Source organism: Staurois parvus, unplaced genomic scaffold, assembly GCF_062004578.1.
Source record: "Staurois parvus isolate SC_StPar_1 unplaced genomic scaffold, SC_StPar_1.0 ptg000683l, whole genome shotgun sequence".
Classification (NCBI taxonomy): domain Eukaryota; kingdom Metazoa; phylum Chordata; class Amphibia; order Anura; family Ranidae; genus Staurois; species Staurois parvus.
In genome coordinates, this window is record NW_028318479.1 from 436,108 (window position 1) to 456,112 (window position 20,005).

The following is a 20,005-nucleotide window of genomic DNA, read 5'->3' on the forward strand; positions in this document are numbered from 1 at the left end:
TGAAAATATTTCCTCTTTTAACGATTCATCTCTTGCTGCTGTTTCTGTGTGTTAAACTGCAGCTAACTATACTAAGGCACTGTATAACCAGCATGACCTTGTTCTTCAGGGTCAATTCCAACAACTGCCTTCTGCCTTTTTTTTTTCCCCCTTTGTAGATACCCTTGAACATGTCATGAGCCAAATATCCAGAATGACTCTAATCTCCATGTGCACAGCACTCTCTGGCTAAAGGCTTGGACAGCAGAAGCTGCCTGCAAAAGACACCTTACATGTATGCCCTTTCAAGGAATATGTCTGGTGAGGCACTTGACCAATTCATTAAAAAAAGGTCACAGGTGGGAAAGTTTTGCTTCCACAGAAGAAGGTGACAAAACTTACCTCCTTTAGGAGCTCCTAGCTCCTCTAAATGCAGAGAATCTCTCCACTCTCTACCCAAGCTTCAGTTTCAAAACCCAGGCTTAAGCCCCTCCTTTTGACACAAGGCTTGGCCAAAAAAGGCCACCTCTTCCCCCTAAGAATGGAAGGAATTTTGTTAGTCTACATCTCTCTGGATTATAGACCTCTCAGACCTATGGGATCAGTTGTTGAGGGTTCATGATAGAGTTCTAAATGCAACTATCTCACAACTTTCATCTTTCAAATCAACAAAAAACTGTACAAGGACAGACAGATTTGCAAAAGGCCCTAAATCACTTGTTGTCACATGGAGTCTTTATACCTGTATCGCCACAGGACAGGTTCAAGGGATTCTACTGTAACCTGTTTACTGTGCCAAAACCCAATGGCGGTATCCGTCCTATCCTGGACTTAACATCCCTCAACAAATTCCTTCACATTCCAGAATTTTTGTATGGAATGTGCAAGGTCAGTAATTGCCTGTTTGAGACATGGGAAACACATGGCATCCACTGACATTCAAAACGCTTACCTACATGTTCCCATTTATTCACCTAGTCAACCATTTCTGCACTTTGCAGTAGCAAACAACTGATTCTAGTATGTTGCACTGTTCATCCTGTCTTCTGCTCCCAGGGTTTTAACAATGACCTTGACACCCTTGCTTGCCCTCTTCAGAACTCGGGATATCCAGGTGACAGACTATTTAGATGATATTTTCCTGAAAGATTCATTGCCATTAAAACTCTCAGCAAATGTCCAAAAAATAATTCAGCTGCTTCAGGCCTTTGGCTGGGTATCCAAATTCAGAAACTTATTTGAAGAAGCTAGGCGATCAACCTCTGCTCTCCAGCCCACTCTGCACCTAGAGAACACTTAAATCTGATCCTGGATACATCCCAGGCTAAGGTCGTCTTTCTTCCAGAGAAGAAAGTTCTCTATCTAAGAGCTCATGCTTCACTACTGAGATCCAAATGAAATCCAACAGTGAGATTTGCCTCGAAAGTTCTAGGCCTAATGGTGGCTTCTTTCAGGCAGTACCTTTTTGCCCAATTCCATTCAAGGACAAACCAACTAAACATTCTGTCAACATGGAAAAAGCATGCTCTCTCCTTTGGATCTTCCCATGCTCCTATCCTTCCAAACAAAAGAAGTCCTTGTTCTGTCTGATCACAAACTTCAATTTAAACAGTGGGACAAAATCTTTCCTTCCCTACATATGGAAAGTTCTTACAACAGATGCAGTTCTGTCAGGCTGGACATGAGTTTTCCAGTCCTTGACAGTTCAGGGTATATGGTCAGGAGAAGAAAGCTCCCCATTGTAATCCAGAAGCTCAGAGCTGTCAGGCTGCTCCTCTAGCACTGGACTCCTCTTCTAAATGGACACCCATATCAGCTGCATTCAGACAATGCCACCACAGTGACATATGTCAAACATCAGGGGGGCTAGTGGAGTCTGTCTGCCTTAAGGGAGACAAACCAGATTCTTTCATGGACAGAAACTCGCTGCCCAGCTGTTTCTGCTATCCACATTCCAGGAGTGGGGAACTGGCAGGCAGAGAGTATCAGCTGCCACTGCTTAGACCAGGGTAAGTAGTGTTTTCATCCAGATGTGTTCAATCTGATATACCTAAAATGGGGGACTTTTTTTGTGGACATCCCTGCCTTCAGATACAACAAACATTCTCTGTATGCAGAACCAAGGATCCTCTGGCTCTGGCCTTGCATGGTGCAGTTATCTCCTGCTCTCTGGCTAATTTATGCCCCTTTCACATGGCTGTTTTGGTGCGGCCTTCGGATTCCTGTGACAAGTATCTAAGAATTTCTTACCTTGCAGAAAAAATGCTTTGAGCTCCTCCGGTATCTCTCCTTAGAGATACTTGCCAGCCATTAACATTTATCTAAATATATATATATAAATAAATATATAGTTAAAGTAGCCATTAACATTTATCAGACGTGTTTCTGAATTGACATCCATTTCTGTAAAGAGCATTTTCTTCTACTTCACACCAACAAGGTTGTGTTAGGCCCAACACTGTTTTTTCTTCGAAAGGTAGTTTCTGCTTTTCATCTCTATCAGTTATCCAATAGGAAGTTGCTTTGTATTGCCTGGATGTAGTCGGAGCTATGGGATTTCACAAGAGTCGCCCTGCTTCAAAATCCATCGCAGAGGCACCCTGCTTCAAAATTGCACAGTGGATAAGGGGTTTGATTACAGAAACGTATGTTCAAAAACAAATACCTTCTTCTTTGCTGTTAGACGTCCACTCCACTAAATTGTAGGAGTTTCCTGGGCATTTAGGAACCAAGTCTTTACCACCCAACTCTATAAGACTGCCAACTGATCTTCTGTTCATACTTTTTCATTGTTTTAACAGGTAAATTCCATTTCTTAGAGTACAGAACAGGACACCCTCTCTAAACTGTCCTTGTTACTGTTTTACTTGCTACAAAACTAAGGGCTCAGAGTGGTATTTTTAGGGAAGGTGTCCCAGAGTGGCATTTCTGCAAAAGCTTGCCATCTGAAGGTACAAGCCTAGAAACCGTGTGTATGAATAAGTTGCCTGTGACCTGTTGTATACTCTGAGAAATGGCTATACTGGCAAGTCAAAATTCCTCTGTTTTCGCTGTCTGGAGCTGTAACGAGCCATTTGGTTCTACCTTTCCATATGCACTTTCAGGGAAACGGATGCTCTTTGTCATTCAGATGGACCCAGAATTCCACCACTAATGTTGGAGTCATTAGGCCATCTTTCATGGTCTCAAGGACATAATCCCTCCTCCCTTACCTGTCAAAATTCATTCCACCTGGACTGTGAATGCTCCTTGGGCATTTTTTTCATCAAATTTCACAGGTAGGGCTGATATCTGGTCTTCTGTCAACATGTTCTAAAAGTTCTACCAAGAAGGTCTTCACTCTGTTCTGATACCATCTTCATATGTAACGTTTTACAGTCAGCTCCTGTCAAGGTCCTACCTTTTCCCTGAGGTTATGTTCCTCTATGTGTTGGCGTCCATCTTGGATTCTGCTGTGCATGGTGGGAATCCTTTTATGCCTTCAGGTCTCTGAGGTCCATCCCCCAGAGGGGCGTGGCTGATGACATATAAGCCTGTGGCCCGCACATGCTCTTTGCACTTGTGTCTTTGTGTTGCTATTACTCTGTTCTGACTCTCGTGACTCTCCTGGTATCTGATTCGGCTTGTGACTTGACTATTCTTTGTATTCTCCTTTGATCTGACCCTCTGTTGCTGAACCCGGCTCGTGACCTGTGATTCTCATCTGCTGTCCTGTACTGTTTTGTCCTGTTGTTGTTGACCCCGGCCTGTCTGACTACTCTTTTGTCTCTTCCACCAGCTACACGCCATTGGCGGCGGCCATTACCGCAGCTGAGGTGTCTCGGGGGCCGCGACCTGGTTCCTGGCTGCGTCAAGTCCATCCCCACCATCAGGGGCCCTGGTGAAGGGCAGCCTGGGACTTAGACTCCGCGCCCTGAGGGACTTCGGTCTGTGGGTGGTGGTTGTCGTCAGCCAGTGCGTTACATTGTTAGGCCTGCCTGTCCGTTCCTCGGCTCCTGCCCTGACAGCTCTAAGTCCAATGACATCAAGAAGGGATGGCAAACAGCCGAGCCAAATAGCAGCAGTAATCCAACATAATATTGCAAAACAAGAGAAAAGAAAAGAAGTTAGAAGAAAGCAACCTGATTTTTAATGTCTTCATGTAGTCTAAACATGTTTTTAGATCTGCCCGTGCCCCTTAAATGTGTGGTGCTAGGTGCTCATTATGCCCAAAGGGAAGAATGTAGCATACACCTTGTATTTCCATTGCAGTGTTTTAACAGACTGAAAATAGACATTATATTTTCTCTTATGCAGCAGCTATCAAATTTTCACCATATGTGTGGTGCAAAACTTATATAATTTAAGGATAAGTTCACCTTTTGGAACATGTTCCTACCTGTGTGTAGGGTGGAGCGTGTAACATGTTCCAGCAGCTGCAGCCTCTGCCACTCCCCCTCCTCCCCATCCTGTGACAGCGAGCAGGGATCTTCTTCCAGCACCCGCTGCCACTATTTGAAAATAATGCAGCCAACTTGCTGAATTAACTTGCGGGTCGCTGATAAGGCTGTTTATTCACAAACCCTGCAGCTTTTAAACAAGTCCTGTTTAACTGCTTAAGGACCGCCTTAGATATACTGCTATAGAGCGCAACCTGTGCACAGAATCACGTGTGTGTGTGTGTGTGTGTGTGTGTGTGTGTGTGTGTGTGTGTATATATGTATGTGTGTTTGTGTGTGTGTGATGCTGCATTTCCAGGTAGGGGGCGTGTGCGAGCCCTACCCGTGCCGCCTGTTTACAATCTTCCTCCCTGTCAGCTCGAGCATACTGCTTGGGATGGCTGTGCACAGTACAGCCATCCCAATCAGTTTGCTTACAGTGAAGAATATCTTGCCCCTTAGTAAAACGCACACAGTTAACCCTTTGATCGCCCCTCACATTAACCCCTTCCTGCCCAGTACCATTAGTACAGTGTCGGTGCTTTTTTTTTTTTTTTTTTTTTTTTTTTGCACTGATCACTGTATTTGTTTCACTGGAGATGTCAGTGACGCCAAGTTCTTTCCCAGTGTCAGAAGGTCCGCCGCAGTTCTGCTAAAAGTCGCTGATTGCCACCATTACTAGTAGGAAAAAAAATCCCATTATCTATACATATACTATCTTGCAAAATACATTTTGTCCTAAATTTATGCCGAAATTAGATTTTTTTTTTTAAAAAAAATTTTACTGGACATGTTTAACCATTAGCCGCCCCGCCAATGGCCGTTTGGCGGCTTCAGAAGTGTCTCTGTACTCCGGGTGCACGCCATTTGGCGTGCTCCCGCACATGCGCCGTTTGCGCTAATGTAGAGCGGCACAGCAGTGCGATCTGTCGCCGGCCGTGCACCTTGGACACGGCCGATGACAGATCCGAGTACCGGCTCCCGTTGCTGGTACCATGTGACCTGCTGTGACCAATCACAGCAGGTCACATGACAGTTGTATACAATGGATGGCTTCATTCATGATGCCATCCATTGTATACTAGTGCCTAGCTGTGAATGGTCACAGCTAATCACATGCACATGTCATGTGATTAGCTGTGACCAAATCACAGCTAAGCAAAAAAAAAAAACAAAAACTGAATGAATCGATTTCATTCAGGTAAATGCTTGCTTATAGCAAAGTAATTCTTTGCTATAAGCAAATTGTGTAAAAAAAAAAAAAAATACTGATCACTTCCCCAAAGTAGTACAATGTTACTATGGTAACATTGCACTACTTTGGTCATAGTAAAATATGAAAAAAAAATCTTAAAAAAAATAAAAAAAAATGTAATAAAAAATTAAATATAATAAAAAAAAATATAAAATATATATTTTTTTTTCATACTGTCACCAGTCAGTGTCCCTGTTCACCGCCATGCCAGTTATATGATGACGCTGTACTGCACTGGTGACAGCATGTAAAAAAAAAATAGTGAAAATAATTTTTTTAATTTTTTCATTTTCCGAAAAATTATGACAAAAAAATACAACTTCAAAAAACTTGCCATTCCTCTTATGAAGTATGTCGGACTGTCTACTCTGCAAAAAGGGGTCATTTGGGGATATCTGTACTATTCTGACATTCTTGGACCTCAAGAAATTAGATTGGCTGTCAGTACTTCAGGATTGATCAATATTCAGATCTATACCATAGTTTGTGAACTCTATAACTTTCCTACAAACTAAAAAATACATCCTAATTTGGGTTATTTTCACCAAAGACATGTAGCAGAATACATCTCGGCCTAAATTTATGAAGAACAATTATTTATTTGTAAACTTTTATAACAGAAACAAAGAAAAATGTGTTGTTTTTTTCAAATTTTTGGTCTTTTTTTGTTAATTTAGCAAAAAATAAAAACCCCAGCAGTGATTAAATACCACCAAAAGAAAGCTCTAGTTGTGTGAAGAAAATGATAAAATTTTAGTTTGGGTACAATGTTGTATGACCGCGCAATTGTCATTCAAAGTGTGAGAGCGCTGAAACCTGAAAAATGGCCTGGGCAGGAAGGTGTAAAATTGCACGGTATTGAAACGGTTAACCACTTGAGCCACACAGGATTTACCCCCCTTAATGACCAGGCCTTTTTTTGCTGTTTGGCGCTTCACTAATTCAAATGATAATTGCGCGGTCATGCAATGCTGTACCCAAACGAAATTTATGTCCTTTTTTTCACACAAATAGAGCTTTCTTTTGGTGGTATTTTATCACCTGTGCGCTTTTTATTTTTTGCGCTATAAACAAAAAAACCACGAAAATTTAAAAAAAAAAAAACAATATTTTCTACTTTCAGCTATAAAAAATATATCGTAAACTCAAAGTTAGTCATAAATTTAAGCCAAAATGTATTCTGCTACATGTTTTTGGTAAAAAAAATCCCGTGCATTAGCGGGCAAACTGGCGCTATCTAGGAGGGGCGCTAACACTATCGGAAGTCACCAGTGACACTAATACAGTGATCAGTAAAAATCGGTTCACTGATCAGTGACACTGGTGACAGGGCAGTGAAGGGGTTAACTGGGGGGGGGGAGATTAAGGGGTTAAATGGGATTACTGGCGGGCAATCTGGCGCTATCAGGGAGGGGCGCTAACACTATCGGAAGTCGCCAGCGACACTGATACAGTGATCAGTAAAAATCGGTTCACTGATCAGTGACACTGGTGACAGGGCAGTGAAGGGGTTAACTGGGGGGGGGCAATCAAGGGGTTAAACGGGATTACTGGTGCACTAGCGGGCAAACTGGCGCTATCTGGGAGGGGCGCTAAAACTATCGGAAGTCGCCAGCGACACTGATACAGTGATCAGTAAAAATCGGTTCACTGATCAGTGACACTGGTGACAGGGCAGTGAAGGGGTCAACTCAGGGGGGGCGATCAAGGGCATTATTGGTGTATTAGCGGGCAATCTGGCGCTATCTGGGAGGGGTGCTAACACTATCGGAAGTCGCCAGCGACACTGATACAGTGATCAGTAAAAATCGGTTCACTGATCAGTGACACTGGTGACAGGGCAGTGAAGGGGTTAACTGGGGGGGGGGGAGATTAAGGGGTTAAATGGGATTACTGGCGGGCAATCTGGCGCTATCAGGGAGGGGCGCTAACACTATCGGAAGTCGCCAGCGACACTGATACAGTGATCAGTAAAAATTGGTTCACTGATCAGTGACACTGGTGACAGGGCAGTGAAGGGGTTAACTGGGGGGGGGGTCGATCAAGGGGTTAAACGGGATTACTGGTGTACTGGCGGGCAAACTGGCGCTATCTGGGAGGGGCGCTAACTCTATCGGAAGTCGCCAGCGACACTGATCAGTAAAAATTGCTTCACTGATCAGTGACACTGGTGACAGGGCAGTGAAGGGGTTAACTGGGGGGGGGGGCGATCAGGGGGTTAAATGTGTCCTAGGTGTGTTCTAACTGTAGTGTAGTGCTTGTGTACTCACTTTTACTGTGTCTTCTTCTCTGTCTGGAACGGAATGTGTCCAGGCAGAGAAGAATGACATCATATCCTGCCCTGTGTATATGTCGACACAGGACAGGATAGGACAGGGACCGATCATGTGATTTCAGCCAGAAATCACTGGCTGAAATCTAATGATTGATCCCTCCTGGATCAAATCGTGTCACCCGCGGGTCGGCGGGAGCGCGCGCGCCCCCTGCCGGCGAAAGTGTCGGGAGCGCGGAACCCATTTTAAAACGTGGTTTTGCGCTCCACTGCCGCCCTGCACACGTATATACACAGTGGCAGGGCGGCAAGCGGTTAATAGCAAAAAGTCCAAAATATTGTTTTTGGTTTTTTTTTCTCAAAATTGTCGTTTTTTTTGCTTGTAGTGTAAAAAAAAAGAAAATCAGGCGATCAAATTACCACCTACAGAGTCAATACATGGGGGAAAAAAGGACTTAAATTTCATTTGGTTGCAGCGTTGCATGACCACGCAATTGTCAGTTAAAGTAACGCAGTGCTGTAATGCAAAAAATGGCCTGGTCAGGAAGGGGGGGGGGGTAAATCCTCAGGAGGGCAAGTGGTTAAAGGACTGAACTGAAAGCTTCAGGACTCATCTGCAGGAGTCTCACATTTCACCCCTGATCCACTGATCACAGGTGCAATTCTTTCCAAGCTCCTGGGGAGAAAAATAAATGCACTTTTTTCCCCCTAAAAAAAAAACTGTGCATTTTATGGTTTTTCCCCCAAAAAATGAACTTGTCTTTTAAAAAGAATCCCAGTGCGCTTTCCCACAAGCCTGTTCCTCTTTCAGAACCATTCGAAATGCCTGGTGTGTGTTGGTATGTTTGAGCACATGACCTTCTTCCCTTCCTCCGAGGATGCTATGCTTGGGCCTGAGTGGCTTATTGCTAGGCCTGAACACTATCCCCCCAGCCCCCAATACTTTACCTGAGTCCCATCTCCGCCATTGTCAGAATGTCCATCACAGTCCCCCTAAAAGTTGCTGATTGCCGCCATTAGTAGTAGCAAAAAAAAAATCCCATTATCTATACCACCATTTGTAAATGCTATAACTTTCATTTAAACCAATTTATTTACACGTATTGGGATTTCTTTTCTTTAGCAAATACATGTCGCAGAATACATCTTGGCCTAAATGTATGACAAAATTTAGTTTTTTTTATTTGTTTTTTTTTTTTCTTTTACTGGACATGTTTTAATAGTAAAAATTCCAAAATAATGCTTTTGTTTCTCAAAATTGTCGGTCTTTTTTTGCTTATAGTGCAATAATTAAAAAACGCACAGGCGATCAAAGATCACTGAAAGAAAGCTCTATTCATGGGGGGAAAAAATTGCATTTATTATCTTTTCCCCAAAAAAATTAACTTATCCTTTAAAAAGAATCACAGTCTTCCTCTTTTAGAACCATTTGAAATACCTGGTGAGTGTTGGTATATTTAAGCACGTGACCTTCTTCCTAGGATGCTATGCTTGGGCCTGAGTGGCTTATTGCTAGACCTGAACACTATCCCCCCAGCCCCCCAATACTTACCTGAGTCCCATCTTGAACCAGCAATGTGTATGAGAGGCCTTGGCTTTCCTTGCTCTCTCCCTCATCATTGGCCAAGACAGGAGCGAGAGCTCCCGCTACTGTCAATCACAGCCAGTGATGAGAGGGCTTGCCAAGCTGCGTCAATGTGTGAATGGACACATAGAGCAGTGGCTCAGAAAAGAGCCTGCTTGGGTGCCCCCATAGCAAGCTGCTTGCTGTGGGGGCACTTGACAAGAGGGAGGGGCCAGGAGCACCGATGGGAGAGCCGAGACAGGAGACCCCACTGCACGGAGCAGGTAAGTATGATATGCTTGTTGTTTACAATCCTTGACAATCTTTTTAACTTTTTTCTGAAAAGTTATATCGAAAGTATAAATTATCAACTGTTTCTAATTTTCGAACTACAGAGGTCTAATATGATCAGGAATGTGGAGCTTAAGCAGATTGTTGGCTGAGCAACACCAGATTGTCATGTGCTTGAAAGAATTTTGGAATTTTACCAACAGTTTTGTTATCTGTAACAGGCAGTACCTCCCAAGGAATCCATGTCCAACACCTCAATATCACCATCAGATGCCTCCACCTCATTCAGACACAGTGGAATTCTACCAGAGACTTTCTACAGAAACCCTTTTCTTTATCTTCTATTACTTGGAGGTATGATAATCCACAGATTTAAATTACTGAATGATTGCTTTTAATGTTTTTCTTGTTTGTTTTTTTTCAAAGCCATTACACAATCCTAATATTGTCACTGGTAATATCTGCACTAGTGGACATTTAGTAAAACAGTGTAAAGCACTAACCTGTACCAAACAATTCTATTGTGGGCTCTACTTTCTTAATCATACATTAGGATGCAAAACTGATAAATTGGGTTATGTTGGGTTATGCTGCTTCTTTTAGGAATTTGGAAACTGGCAAACCCTTCCCACTTCCCTCATGTTCTGGTTTTTGCTAGTGTCCTAGAAGAGCATATGTCTTCCAACCTGAGAGAAGCAAACTACTTTTTACCAGGATTCCTTTTCTTAATCATACATGACAGGAAACAGAGGGCTTCATATTTTTAACTATATGGGTTGTGCTGTCACCTTCAGGAGAATGGATACTTGCCAAAAGAGTAGAAATCCCCACCCAGGCATAACCCCTCAGCTACAGTTGCAAGAAAAAGTATGTCAACCCCTTGGGATTACGTGGAGTTTTGCATGAATTGGGCATAAAATGTGCTCTGAACGTCATCTAAGTCCCAACAATAGAAGAACACAATCTGCTGAACATAACACTACACAAACATTAGATGTTGCCATGGTTTAATTGCACATAACATGTAAACATTCACAGTGCAGGGAGGAAAAAGTATGTGAGGCCCTAGGTTAATGACTTCTCCCAGAGCTAATTGGAGCCAGGAGTGAGCCAACCTTGACTCCAATCAGTGTGATGATATTGAATGTGTTGCTGACAGCTGTCCTGTCCTTAAAAAACACACCTGTTTTGGGTTTACTGGTTTCAAGAAGCACTGTCTGATGTGAACCATGCCTCGCAGAAAAGAGCTCTCAGAAAACCTACGATCAAGAATTGTTGACTTGCATAAAGCTGGAAAGGGTTACAAAAGTATCTCCAAAAGCCTTGATGTTCATGTGTCCACGGTAAGACAGACTGTCTACAAATGGAGACAGTTTAGCACTGTTGCTACTCTCCCTAGGCGTGGTCGTCCTGTAAAAATGACTGCAAGAGCACAGCGCAGAATGCTGCATGAGGTAAAGAAGAATCCCAGTGTGTCGGCTAAAGACCTACAGAAATCTCTGGCACATGCTAACATTTTTGTTGACACATCTACAATAAGGAAAACATTAAACAAGAATGGAGTACTTGGGAGGACAACACGGAGGAAGCCATTGCTGTCCAAAAAGAATATTGCAGCACGTTTGAAGTTTGCAAAAGAGCACCTGGATGTTCCACAGCACTACTGGCAATATATACTGTGGACAGATGAAACCAAGATTGAGTTGTTTGGGAAGAACACACAACACTATGTGTGGAGAAAAAAAGGCACAGTACACCAACATCAAAGCCTCATCCCCACTGTAAAACATGGCGGAGGGAGCATCATGGTTTGGGGCTGCTTTGCTGCCTCGAGGCCTGGACGGATTGTAGTCATTGATGGGAAAATGAAGTCCAGAGTTTATCAAGACATTTTGCAGGAAAACGTACGACCATCTGTCCGCCAACTGAATCTCCGCAGAGGATGGGTGATGCAACAGGACAATGACCCAAAGCATACAAGTAATTCAACAAAACAATGGCTGCAACAGCACAGAATACGCCTTCTAGAGTGGCCCAGTCAGAGTCCTGACCTCAACCCGATTGAAATGCTGTGGCATGACCTTAAGAGAGCGATTCACACCAGACACCCCAAGAATATTGCTACACTGAAACCGTTTTGTGAAGAGAAGTGGTCCAAAATTACTCCAGATCGTTGTGCAGGTCTGATCTGCAACTACAGGAAACGTTTGGTTGAGGTTATTGCTGCCAAAGGAGGGTCAACCAGTTATTAAGTCCAAAGGTTCACATACTTTTTCCTCCCTGGACTGTGAATGTTTACAGGTTATGTGCAATTAAACCATGGCAACATCTGTTTGTGTAGTATTATGTTCAGCAGACTGTGTTCTTCTATTGTTGTGACTTAGATGACGTTCAGAGCACATTTTATGCCCAATTCATGCAAAACTCCACGTAATCCCAAGGGGTTCACATACTATTTCTTGCAACTGTAAGTCTCATTTTTAGCCAGTGTCCTAATGCGATGGGCGATTTCTCTCCGAAGATCTATTCTTGTCCTGACCTTCAGGCTTGTTCCTGACACCTCTGTTGGCGCAGATAATGGCTTTATCTGGAACAGTCTCTATGGCCAGAGAGACTACCCCAACCCCACATGCAAGCTCAGGGATGGCCTGTACTGCTGCTTGTCAGTGCTGGATCCTGCGGGCAATGATCTCCATTTTACAGAATACAAGTAGACTTAGCTGGCAGGGTACTTTAAAGGTCTAGGGCAGTGATCCCCTGAAGGGGGAATAGAGTACTTGAACGCTCTGCTGGGTGTGCTTCCATAATGATCTAACCATAGAGTGAGCCTGCTGGCCCTGAAGCTTGAACTGGTGAGTGCTTCTGTACTAGTGGAACAAGTGGCAGCATTCCCCTACAAGATCCCCTGGTGCATTGGACTGCTAGGCAGTCATTGCGCAAGTCTCCTCTTTTACAAGTTCCATGCACACAACAGCACATTTTTCCAGGCTCCTACAGCTTTAAACACCAGGCAATTTAATTAACAACAATGTGTAGAAACAGTGTAGGGCACAAGTATTTGGGGACAATTGATTTTGAACTGACTGCCCCTGAGGCATTGCAGCTTGTGCCCTACACCCCCTTTCAGCTTGGTGGCCAATCCTACTTTGGTACAGCAGGCCTGCTGATGCTTATTGCAAAAATAGAACAGAAAAAAGCCACCTGTAATGGCACAAATAATTTGTGTCATAGTACTATCTCCGACTCACTTATCATAGAAGTGTGGATTCATAAACCGGAAAATGCATAGTAGACAATATGGTAGTGTGACAAGAGCAACACCACCCAAAGAAAAGAGGTTACTTAAAGATCTCTGTAACTATTGAACCTATATTACTCCGCGTGGATCTTTAAGTAACCTCTTTTCTTTGGGTGGTGTTGCTCTTGTCACACTACCATATTGCCTGCTGATGCTTAGCATAGCTTGAGCAGGCAGAGAGGTGGTGTAGTATGATGGCGTGGGCTCCCAAATCTCAGTCAGTAAGTACCTGCACAGTTCATCTTGCAATGGCTTCCCAAAGTATCATATTGGTTATTTTTGCCCTTATCTATTTTTTCCGTTATTTCAGGAACACAGACCTACACTTTCTTTCTGTCAAGGGAGGAATTTTCTGCAGCTGTTTGTGTTGTATGGTTATCTCTCAAGGGTTCTCAGTCGTGTGGAACACCTGGGACAGAAACATTGGTCTTTTCCTTCTCTTTTGTATGAGAATGAGGCATCCAGAGGAAAATAGCCAAGAGAAGGAAGCTGTCAAAGATGGAGAATCCTCTCTAGCAGAGTTCTCCCAGGAGGTATCTCTGGGTCCAGAACTGCCTCAGACACAAATGATCATGGTGGGCTTCCTAGCTAATATGATGCACACTAAATTGAAGTTACCCCTTCCAGAATCCCCTTCCCCCAAAGTCTCTGGGTTTGGGTTGATGCAGCCGCCAAAACATCCCAAATCCTGTCCAGTACACTGCCACTTACAGAAAGTTATCTATGCCAATTGGGCTCACACTGAGCATATGTTTCACTACTGAAGCGTTTTGCTCAACACTGTCATGTGGTGGAGGAATTCTACAAGAAATGGATCCCAGTCTCTAAAGATATCACAGATAATAGGTTAGAGGCCCTCTTTAAGACCTCTCTGGTGGGAGTGGTTTTGTAGCATGCAATGTAAGTTTGCCAAGTCTGGGCAAAGCATATGCTCCAGAGAATCACATCTGGAGGATCTTGCCATCTGACAGTTCCTGTAAAAAATTTTCAACATCCTCGGGTTTCTTGCCAGATGACTTCAAACATTCCATAAGACTGGAGCAGCGAACAGTGGCTTTAGCATTGGGAACATGTTGCATGTTCAACCTTTAAATACCGATGTAACATGTTCCAAACGTGAACTTATCCTTTAAAGAGTGAGCACCATGTCTGTATACATCAGAAGTATCCTATGGGTCAAATATTGGTTAGTGGAACTTTCTGGCATGAGCAAATCAAAAGGCTGCCCCTTGAAGACGAACATTTGTTTGGACCATCCTGCAAGGTGACTGTGGGTAGAAGTATATGCTCTTTCCCTTACAGAAGATGGCGACATGCTAGAATCCAGTGACACCACTAGAATCAGAGGAGTTCCTTTATGCCACAAGCCTTGGGCTCGAACAAAAGTCTACATCCCAGTTCCGTCAGAACAACTAAGCCCTAAAGTCTTCTGGATCCAGAGGCAAATCTGACACACATTTAATGGTAGTGCTGCCTTTTGGCCTGTCCACAGTGTTGGCTCTGGTTCTGAGGTTGAGGATCCAGGGTATCTCCGTTGTGGTTTACCTGTATGACCTTCTCCTTGGGGAGTAGTCCGCTTTGAAGCTAACATTGAATTTCCTGTAGATGGTAGAGGTCCTGGATAGGTTCAGTTGAGTGCTGAAACTTCAGAATTTGCCTTTGGTTTCCTTAACATCTGGAATACTTTGACTTGGTCCTCAGTACAGCTCAGGCGAAGGTACTGCTCCAGCAGGAGCAATTCCTATCTCAGATGGAGTCCCTGTTGTGTTTTTTTTTTTTTTTTTTTTTCCTTCTGCACTAAAAATGCAGCAAGCAGAACTTTTAAAAAAGTAACTGATGTGCAACGGACCAGTGTGAAGAGTTCCATTGGATTTTCATGCAAGATTTCAATAGGATTTACATTTATTTTTCTTCAGCTTGTTAAAAAAAAAAATGATCAATATGAAAGGACCCTTACAGGCAGGAGCAGAGTCAGTTTGTAGCTGTCCAGGGTACCTGGTGCCCGCAGAAGTCGTAACTTGCCATCAACATTCTGGACCAGAGAGCCACTTGATTTTCTCTCTACAGCATGGAACCTCCCTTCTGCAAAGTCACATGGTCAAGGTACAATGAGACAATTCCACAGCCATGGCCTTATGAACCATCAGGGGCACCAGAAGTTAAGCTGCGCTAATGGAACATTATACTCCGAAGAACATGATACACAGATATACTCAGTCTTCTGTCAGATGAGCTTTGGTCCCTTGCAAGCAGAACAGACCTACTGGTCCAAGACCCCCTGTTCCATCCTGCTTTTCAATCGCTGGCTTTAACGTACCATGTGGAAGGCTTACATAGTGTGAGGACAGGAAACAAAGTCCCAAGGAATACTCTTAGTCATATTTTGGCCTTTTTTTTTTTTTTTTTTTTTTAAGTCTAGTCCCGGACCTGTGTCTGGCCCTGGTCCCGACCAGTAGAATCTGCCTTATCCAATTTTATTGTAGAAACGTTTTGCATCACAATCCCTTATGGAAACTTTTCTTCATGGAGTTTCTCCTATAAATCCCCCATTTTGACTGGCTGTGTCTGCTTGAATATCAGATTGCTGCTCTGTTTTATAAAGACCCCCCTGTGAACCAGTTAAAGATATTCTGTTGGAATACTTCATGTGTAAGGTTGTCTTTTTGGTAGCCTGTTATGTTGCCTTTATGGTAGCATCTGTTATGTATGTTTCTTAGTTGGCAGGTCTTTCCTGTGTTTTGAGACAAAAATCTTCCTCCCCAAGATTGTGTCCTCCCTTCCCTTTTGTCCTGCCCTAAAACATGACAAGAAAAGTGCCCTACATTGCCTAGATGTGGTCAGGGCTTACCTGGCAGCCACAGACTATAATCCATTCTGTTTGCTGTGTTGTTGCCCACCCCTCAGTTTATTTCTTGGGTATGGTCCATAGTCTATGAAAATTAGTCCTGTACTGTACAATTAGGATAATAGTAATTTTGACTTAACCTGTAAATTCATTATCTTGGAGTACAGTACAGGACATAGGCATCATTTCCCCTCTGTGTATTGATCATTCCTTATTGCTTACTATAGAAAATAAACCAGTCTCCAAAGTGGGCGTGGTTTTTATGGGTGTTCTCTTAGGGCTGCCCTAGCAAGTGTTCAGTCACTGGCTGAATACAAACCATTGTCTATGTCTACTGTACTCCAGCATAGGAATTTTCCTGTTAAGTCAAAATTCCTGTTTTTTTCTTCTAACACATTTTACAGTTTCAAAAGAGCCAGAAGAGCGCACTTTGCAGCTACCAGATTGTCTAATTATGGATCTCCCCCTTATGCAGGTATCATGTACCTGATTGGAGACTGAAATGACGAGGTCGGCCTCACTTGTGTCACTATCCCTGACCCCACTGGAAGTGGAACAGAGGGTGTCTAGGGACCAGGGGGACAAGAGCGCCAGCAGATGTTGTTTGCAGCTGGAGACTTTGAAAGACTGATGAACCACCGATTCAGGAACAGTAGCGATATGCAGAGCTGGTATGGTAGGTCGCCAGGTGTGCACCAGAGCAAGGCAGAAAGCTGGGATGGGAGACAGGAGCAATGTCATAGAAATAGCCGGGGTCATCAATGGGCCAACAGCAAGGTACCAAATCATAAGCAAGCCAAAGTCAGGAACAAGTATCAAGCAAGTTTCGGAGGCATACTGAGCAAGATCTAACGTAATTTTTACAATCTTTCATTAAGTTTATCCACCAGAAGGAACAGAAGACAAACTTTGAGGTCTTGTGGATCCCGAAGTGACCCGCTAAAGGATGGTCATGGCATCTTTTAAGAATGAGAGTCCTGAGTTGTTCCGGTATATAAATCTGTTCTTTATGCAGATACAGGCCGTCCCTTAGCTGAAGATGCATTTCCAAGGGGGGGTGGATGATCCTCAACCGCTTCCTTTATTTGTGATACAAGGTCTGCTTGCAGGAGTAAAACATTTTTAGCTGGCAGGATTGTGTCGGGCTCAGATGGTACTATTGGGTCATGATACATGCGTGAGAGCGCATCGGGTTTGCCGTTCTTTGATCCTGGACAGTATGTCAAGTGAAACACACAGCGAGAGAAGAAAAGTGCCCATCTTGCCTGCCGTGGCCTTAGGCATTTTGCAGTTCTCAAGTATTCCACATTTTTGTGATCTGTAAAAATGAGGATAGGGTGTGAAGCTCCCTCCAGCAGGTAGCGCCATTCCTCGAGGGCTGCCTTGATGGCTAACAGCTTGCTGTCTCCTACGTTATAGTTCCTTTCAGGGGAGCTTAACTTTCTAGAGAAGAAGGCAACAGGGTGAAGGAGGGATTTGAGTCCTTGTCGTTGAGATATAGCTCCAACAGCATTTTCAGAAGTGTCTACTTCAAGAACATAAGCTAAAGCAGGATCTGGGTGCTTTAAGCTAGGAGCAGAAGTGAATAAGGTCTTTAGTTCAAAAGCTGCTTGAGCCTCGGGAGTCCATTTGAAAGCAACATGTTGCCTGGTTAACTGCGTGACTGGTGCAATGATACCAGAAAAGTTCTTTAATGAATTTCCTATAGAAATTAGCAAGTCCCACGAAGCATTATACCGCTTTCCTGTCTCCTGGGACAGGCCACTTTAATAACAGAGGTCACTTTTTGAGGATCCATAATAATGCCATCGGGAGTAATCACAAGTCCGAGGAACTGAATGGTCTGTTTGTCAAATTCGCACTTTTCAGCTTTGGCATAGATGTGATGTTGGCGTAACCTACCTAGTATCTTCTTCACGTGGTCCCGGTGTCGTTCTATTGAGCTTGAGAAAACTAGGAAGTCATCCAAATACACAATGATAAATAAATCAAGACAGTCCCGGAATATATCATTAACAAAATGTTGGAATGTTGCTGGGGCATTACAAAGGCCAAATGTCATAACCAGGTATTCGAAGTGCCCAAAGCGTGTTCAAAAGGCCGTCTTCCATTCATCCCCTTCACGAATTCTGACTAAATTGTATGCACCTCTCAGATCTAGTTTTGAAAAGATACTTGCCCTTCGTAGCCTTTGGAAGAATTCGGGAATCGGGAAGAGGATCGCGGTTCTTGACTGTTATTCAGATCACGATAGTCCACACATGGTCTAAGAGTATGATCTTTCTTTTCGACAAAGAAGATGCCAGCTCCTGCTGGTGATGTAGAGGGCCGAATAAACCCTTTTTCCAGGCTTTCATCTATGTAATTCCGGAGGACCTCTAGTTCCAATTCGGAGAGAGGGTAAATTCGCCCAAAAGGGATCTCAGCATCAGGTAGGAGTTCAATAGGACAATCGTAGGGCCAGTGTGGGGGAAGAGCATTGGCAATCTTTTTGTTGAATACATCCAAGTAATCATGGTAGGCAGCAGGGACAAGTCTCATCTCTGAATCAGGATGGATGCTAAGAAGAGGAGTCACTGCGCATGGTTCCTTTGGAATGCAATGAGTCTGACAGTATTCGGAAGAAAAGAGGATTTGCCCAGAGAGCCAGTTAATGGATGGGGTGTGCACCCTTAGCCAGGGCATGCCGAGGATGACCGGAAACATTGGTGAGGTTATGACATCCTGATGTCCTCAGGATGAGTAGCAGAAGATTGGCATAGTCTCTTGCATCACTGGGCCAGAACTGATACCAGAGCCATCAGCCAGATGGACCGAAAATCTTTTCTTCTTGGTACAGAGAGGGATATGTATTGATTAGCAAAGGTAGAATCCATGAAACAGCTACAGGCACCAGAGTCTATAATTGCTAAAACAGAAATAGTTTTTTCAGAAAGTTGCAAGTGAAGAAGGAAGGAGAGGTGTGTTTGACTCGTTCCTGGTGGGTGCATCATATGGAACCTGCTAGGAGAGGGCTTAGGACAGGCATGTCCAAAGTCCGGCCCGCGGGCCATTTACGGCCCGGGGGTCAGTTTTTAATACGGCCCTCCAACAGCCCTCCCTGCTCTGTGTAATGTGGCCCTCCCTTCTATGGCAGACAGTCTTCTGCTTGAGAGCAGAGGGCAGTGCGCATGCCTGACTGCGACGCGTTCTCCCTGATCTGTGTAAATGCGGCTGTCGCACGGCCCTCCCTTCTGTGGCAGACAGTCTTCTGCTTGAGAGCAGTGCGCGTGCGTGACTGCGCCGCGCTGGGAGCGACAGAGGGCGGTGACGTCAGGGCCGGGCTTCCAGCGTGAAGTGTGTTTCTCTTCCCCTCCCGGCTGCCGAGCAGAAACTTCAGCTCCAGCTACCTTTTTCACCCTTCACATTAGTGCAGGTAAGTGTTTTTTTTTTTTAAATTTATTTTCAATACATTGTGAAAACTCAGCTGTCAGTTGATCTTAATGTTATGAAATGAAAAGTATGTCGTTTGCAATTAACTTGGCATAAAATAATTTATTTGCATTTAATTGTAATGGTTCAAAGAATGTTCGGAAAAATGTTCGGCCCTCCACCATGTTCACTTCATCCAATCTGGCCCTCTTTGAAAAAAGTTTGGACACCCCTGGCTTAGGAGGTCTCACTGGACATGTTAGTACATAGTGACCTGCATCACTACAGTAGAGGCAGAGGTTGGAGTTTTGTTGTCGAAGACGTTTAGCAGAGGATAAAGGTGGTCTCCAAAAGCTTCTACGAGGAGAATTACGATGCCCCCTTTTGCTGGGGAGTATGTCTGATGTGACAGCAGTGGGTGAGGAGACAGGAGTGTCTATTTCAGAGCAGATCAAGACACCCCTGCTAGTTTTCACCCTGCCTTTCCCGGAGCCGTCGGTCTATTTGAATGGCTAGGTTTATCAGGTCCTCTAGCCTGGTTGGTGCCCCAACTCGGGCAAGCTCATCTTTCAAGATGTTAGAGAGACCAAGGCAAAACTGATGGTGGAGAGCAGACTCGTTCCATTGAGTGTCAGAACTCCATATATGGAACTTAGCGACATATTCCTCTAT

The 20,005-nt window shown here is 43.9% G+C and overlaps 1 protein-coding gene across 6 annotated transcripts in view; it reads left to right on the forward strand.

Moving 5' to 3' along the window:
- The window catches only part of CNOT3 (CCR4-NOT transcription complex subunit 3), a 520,718-nt gene that overhangs the window by 426,081 nt on the left and 74,632 nt on the right, over positions 1 to 20,005 (forward strand). For all 6 annotated transcript variants that reach the window (XM_089652480.1, XM_089652479.1, XM_089652482.1 and 3 more), the window contains one exon: positions 10,001 to 10,133. In XM_089652480.1, coding sequence (XP_089508606.1) covers positions 10,001 to 10,133 — 133 coding nt within the window. The remainder of the gene's footprint in view (positions 1 to 10,000; positions 10,134 to 20,005) is intronic.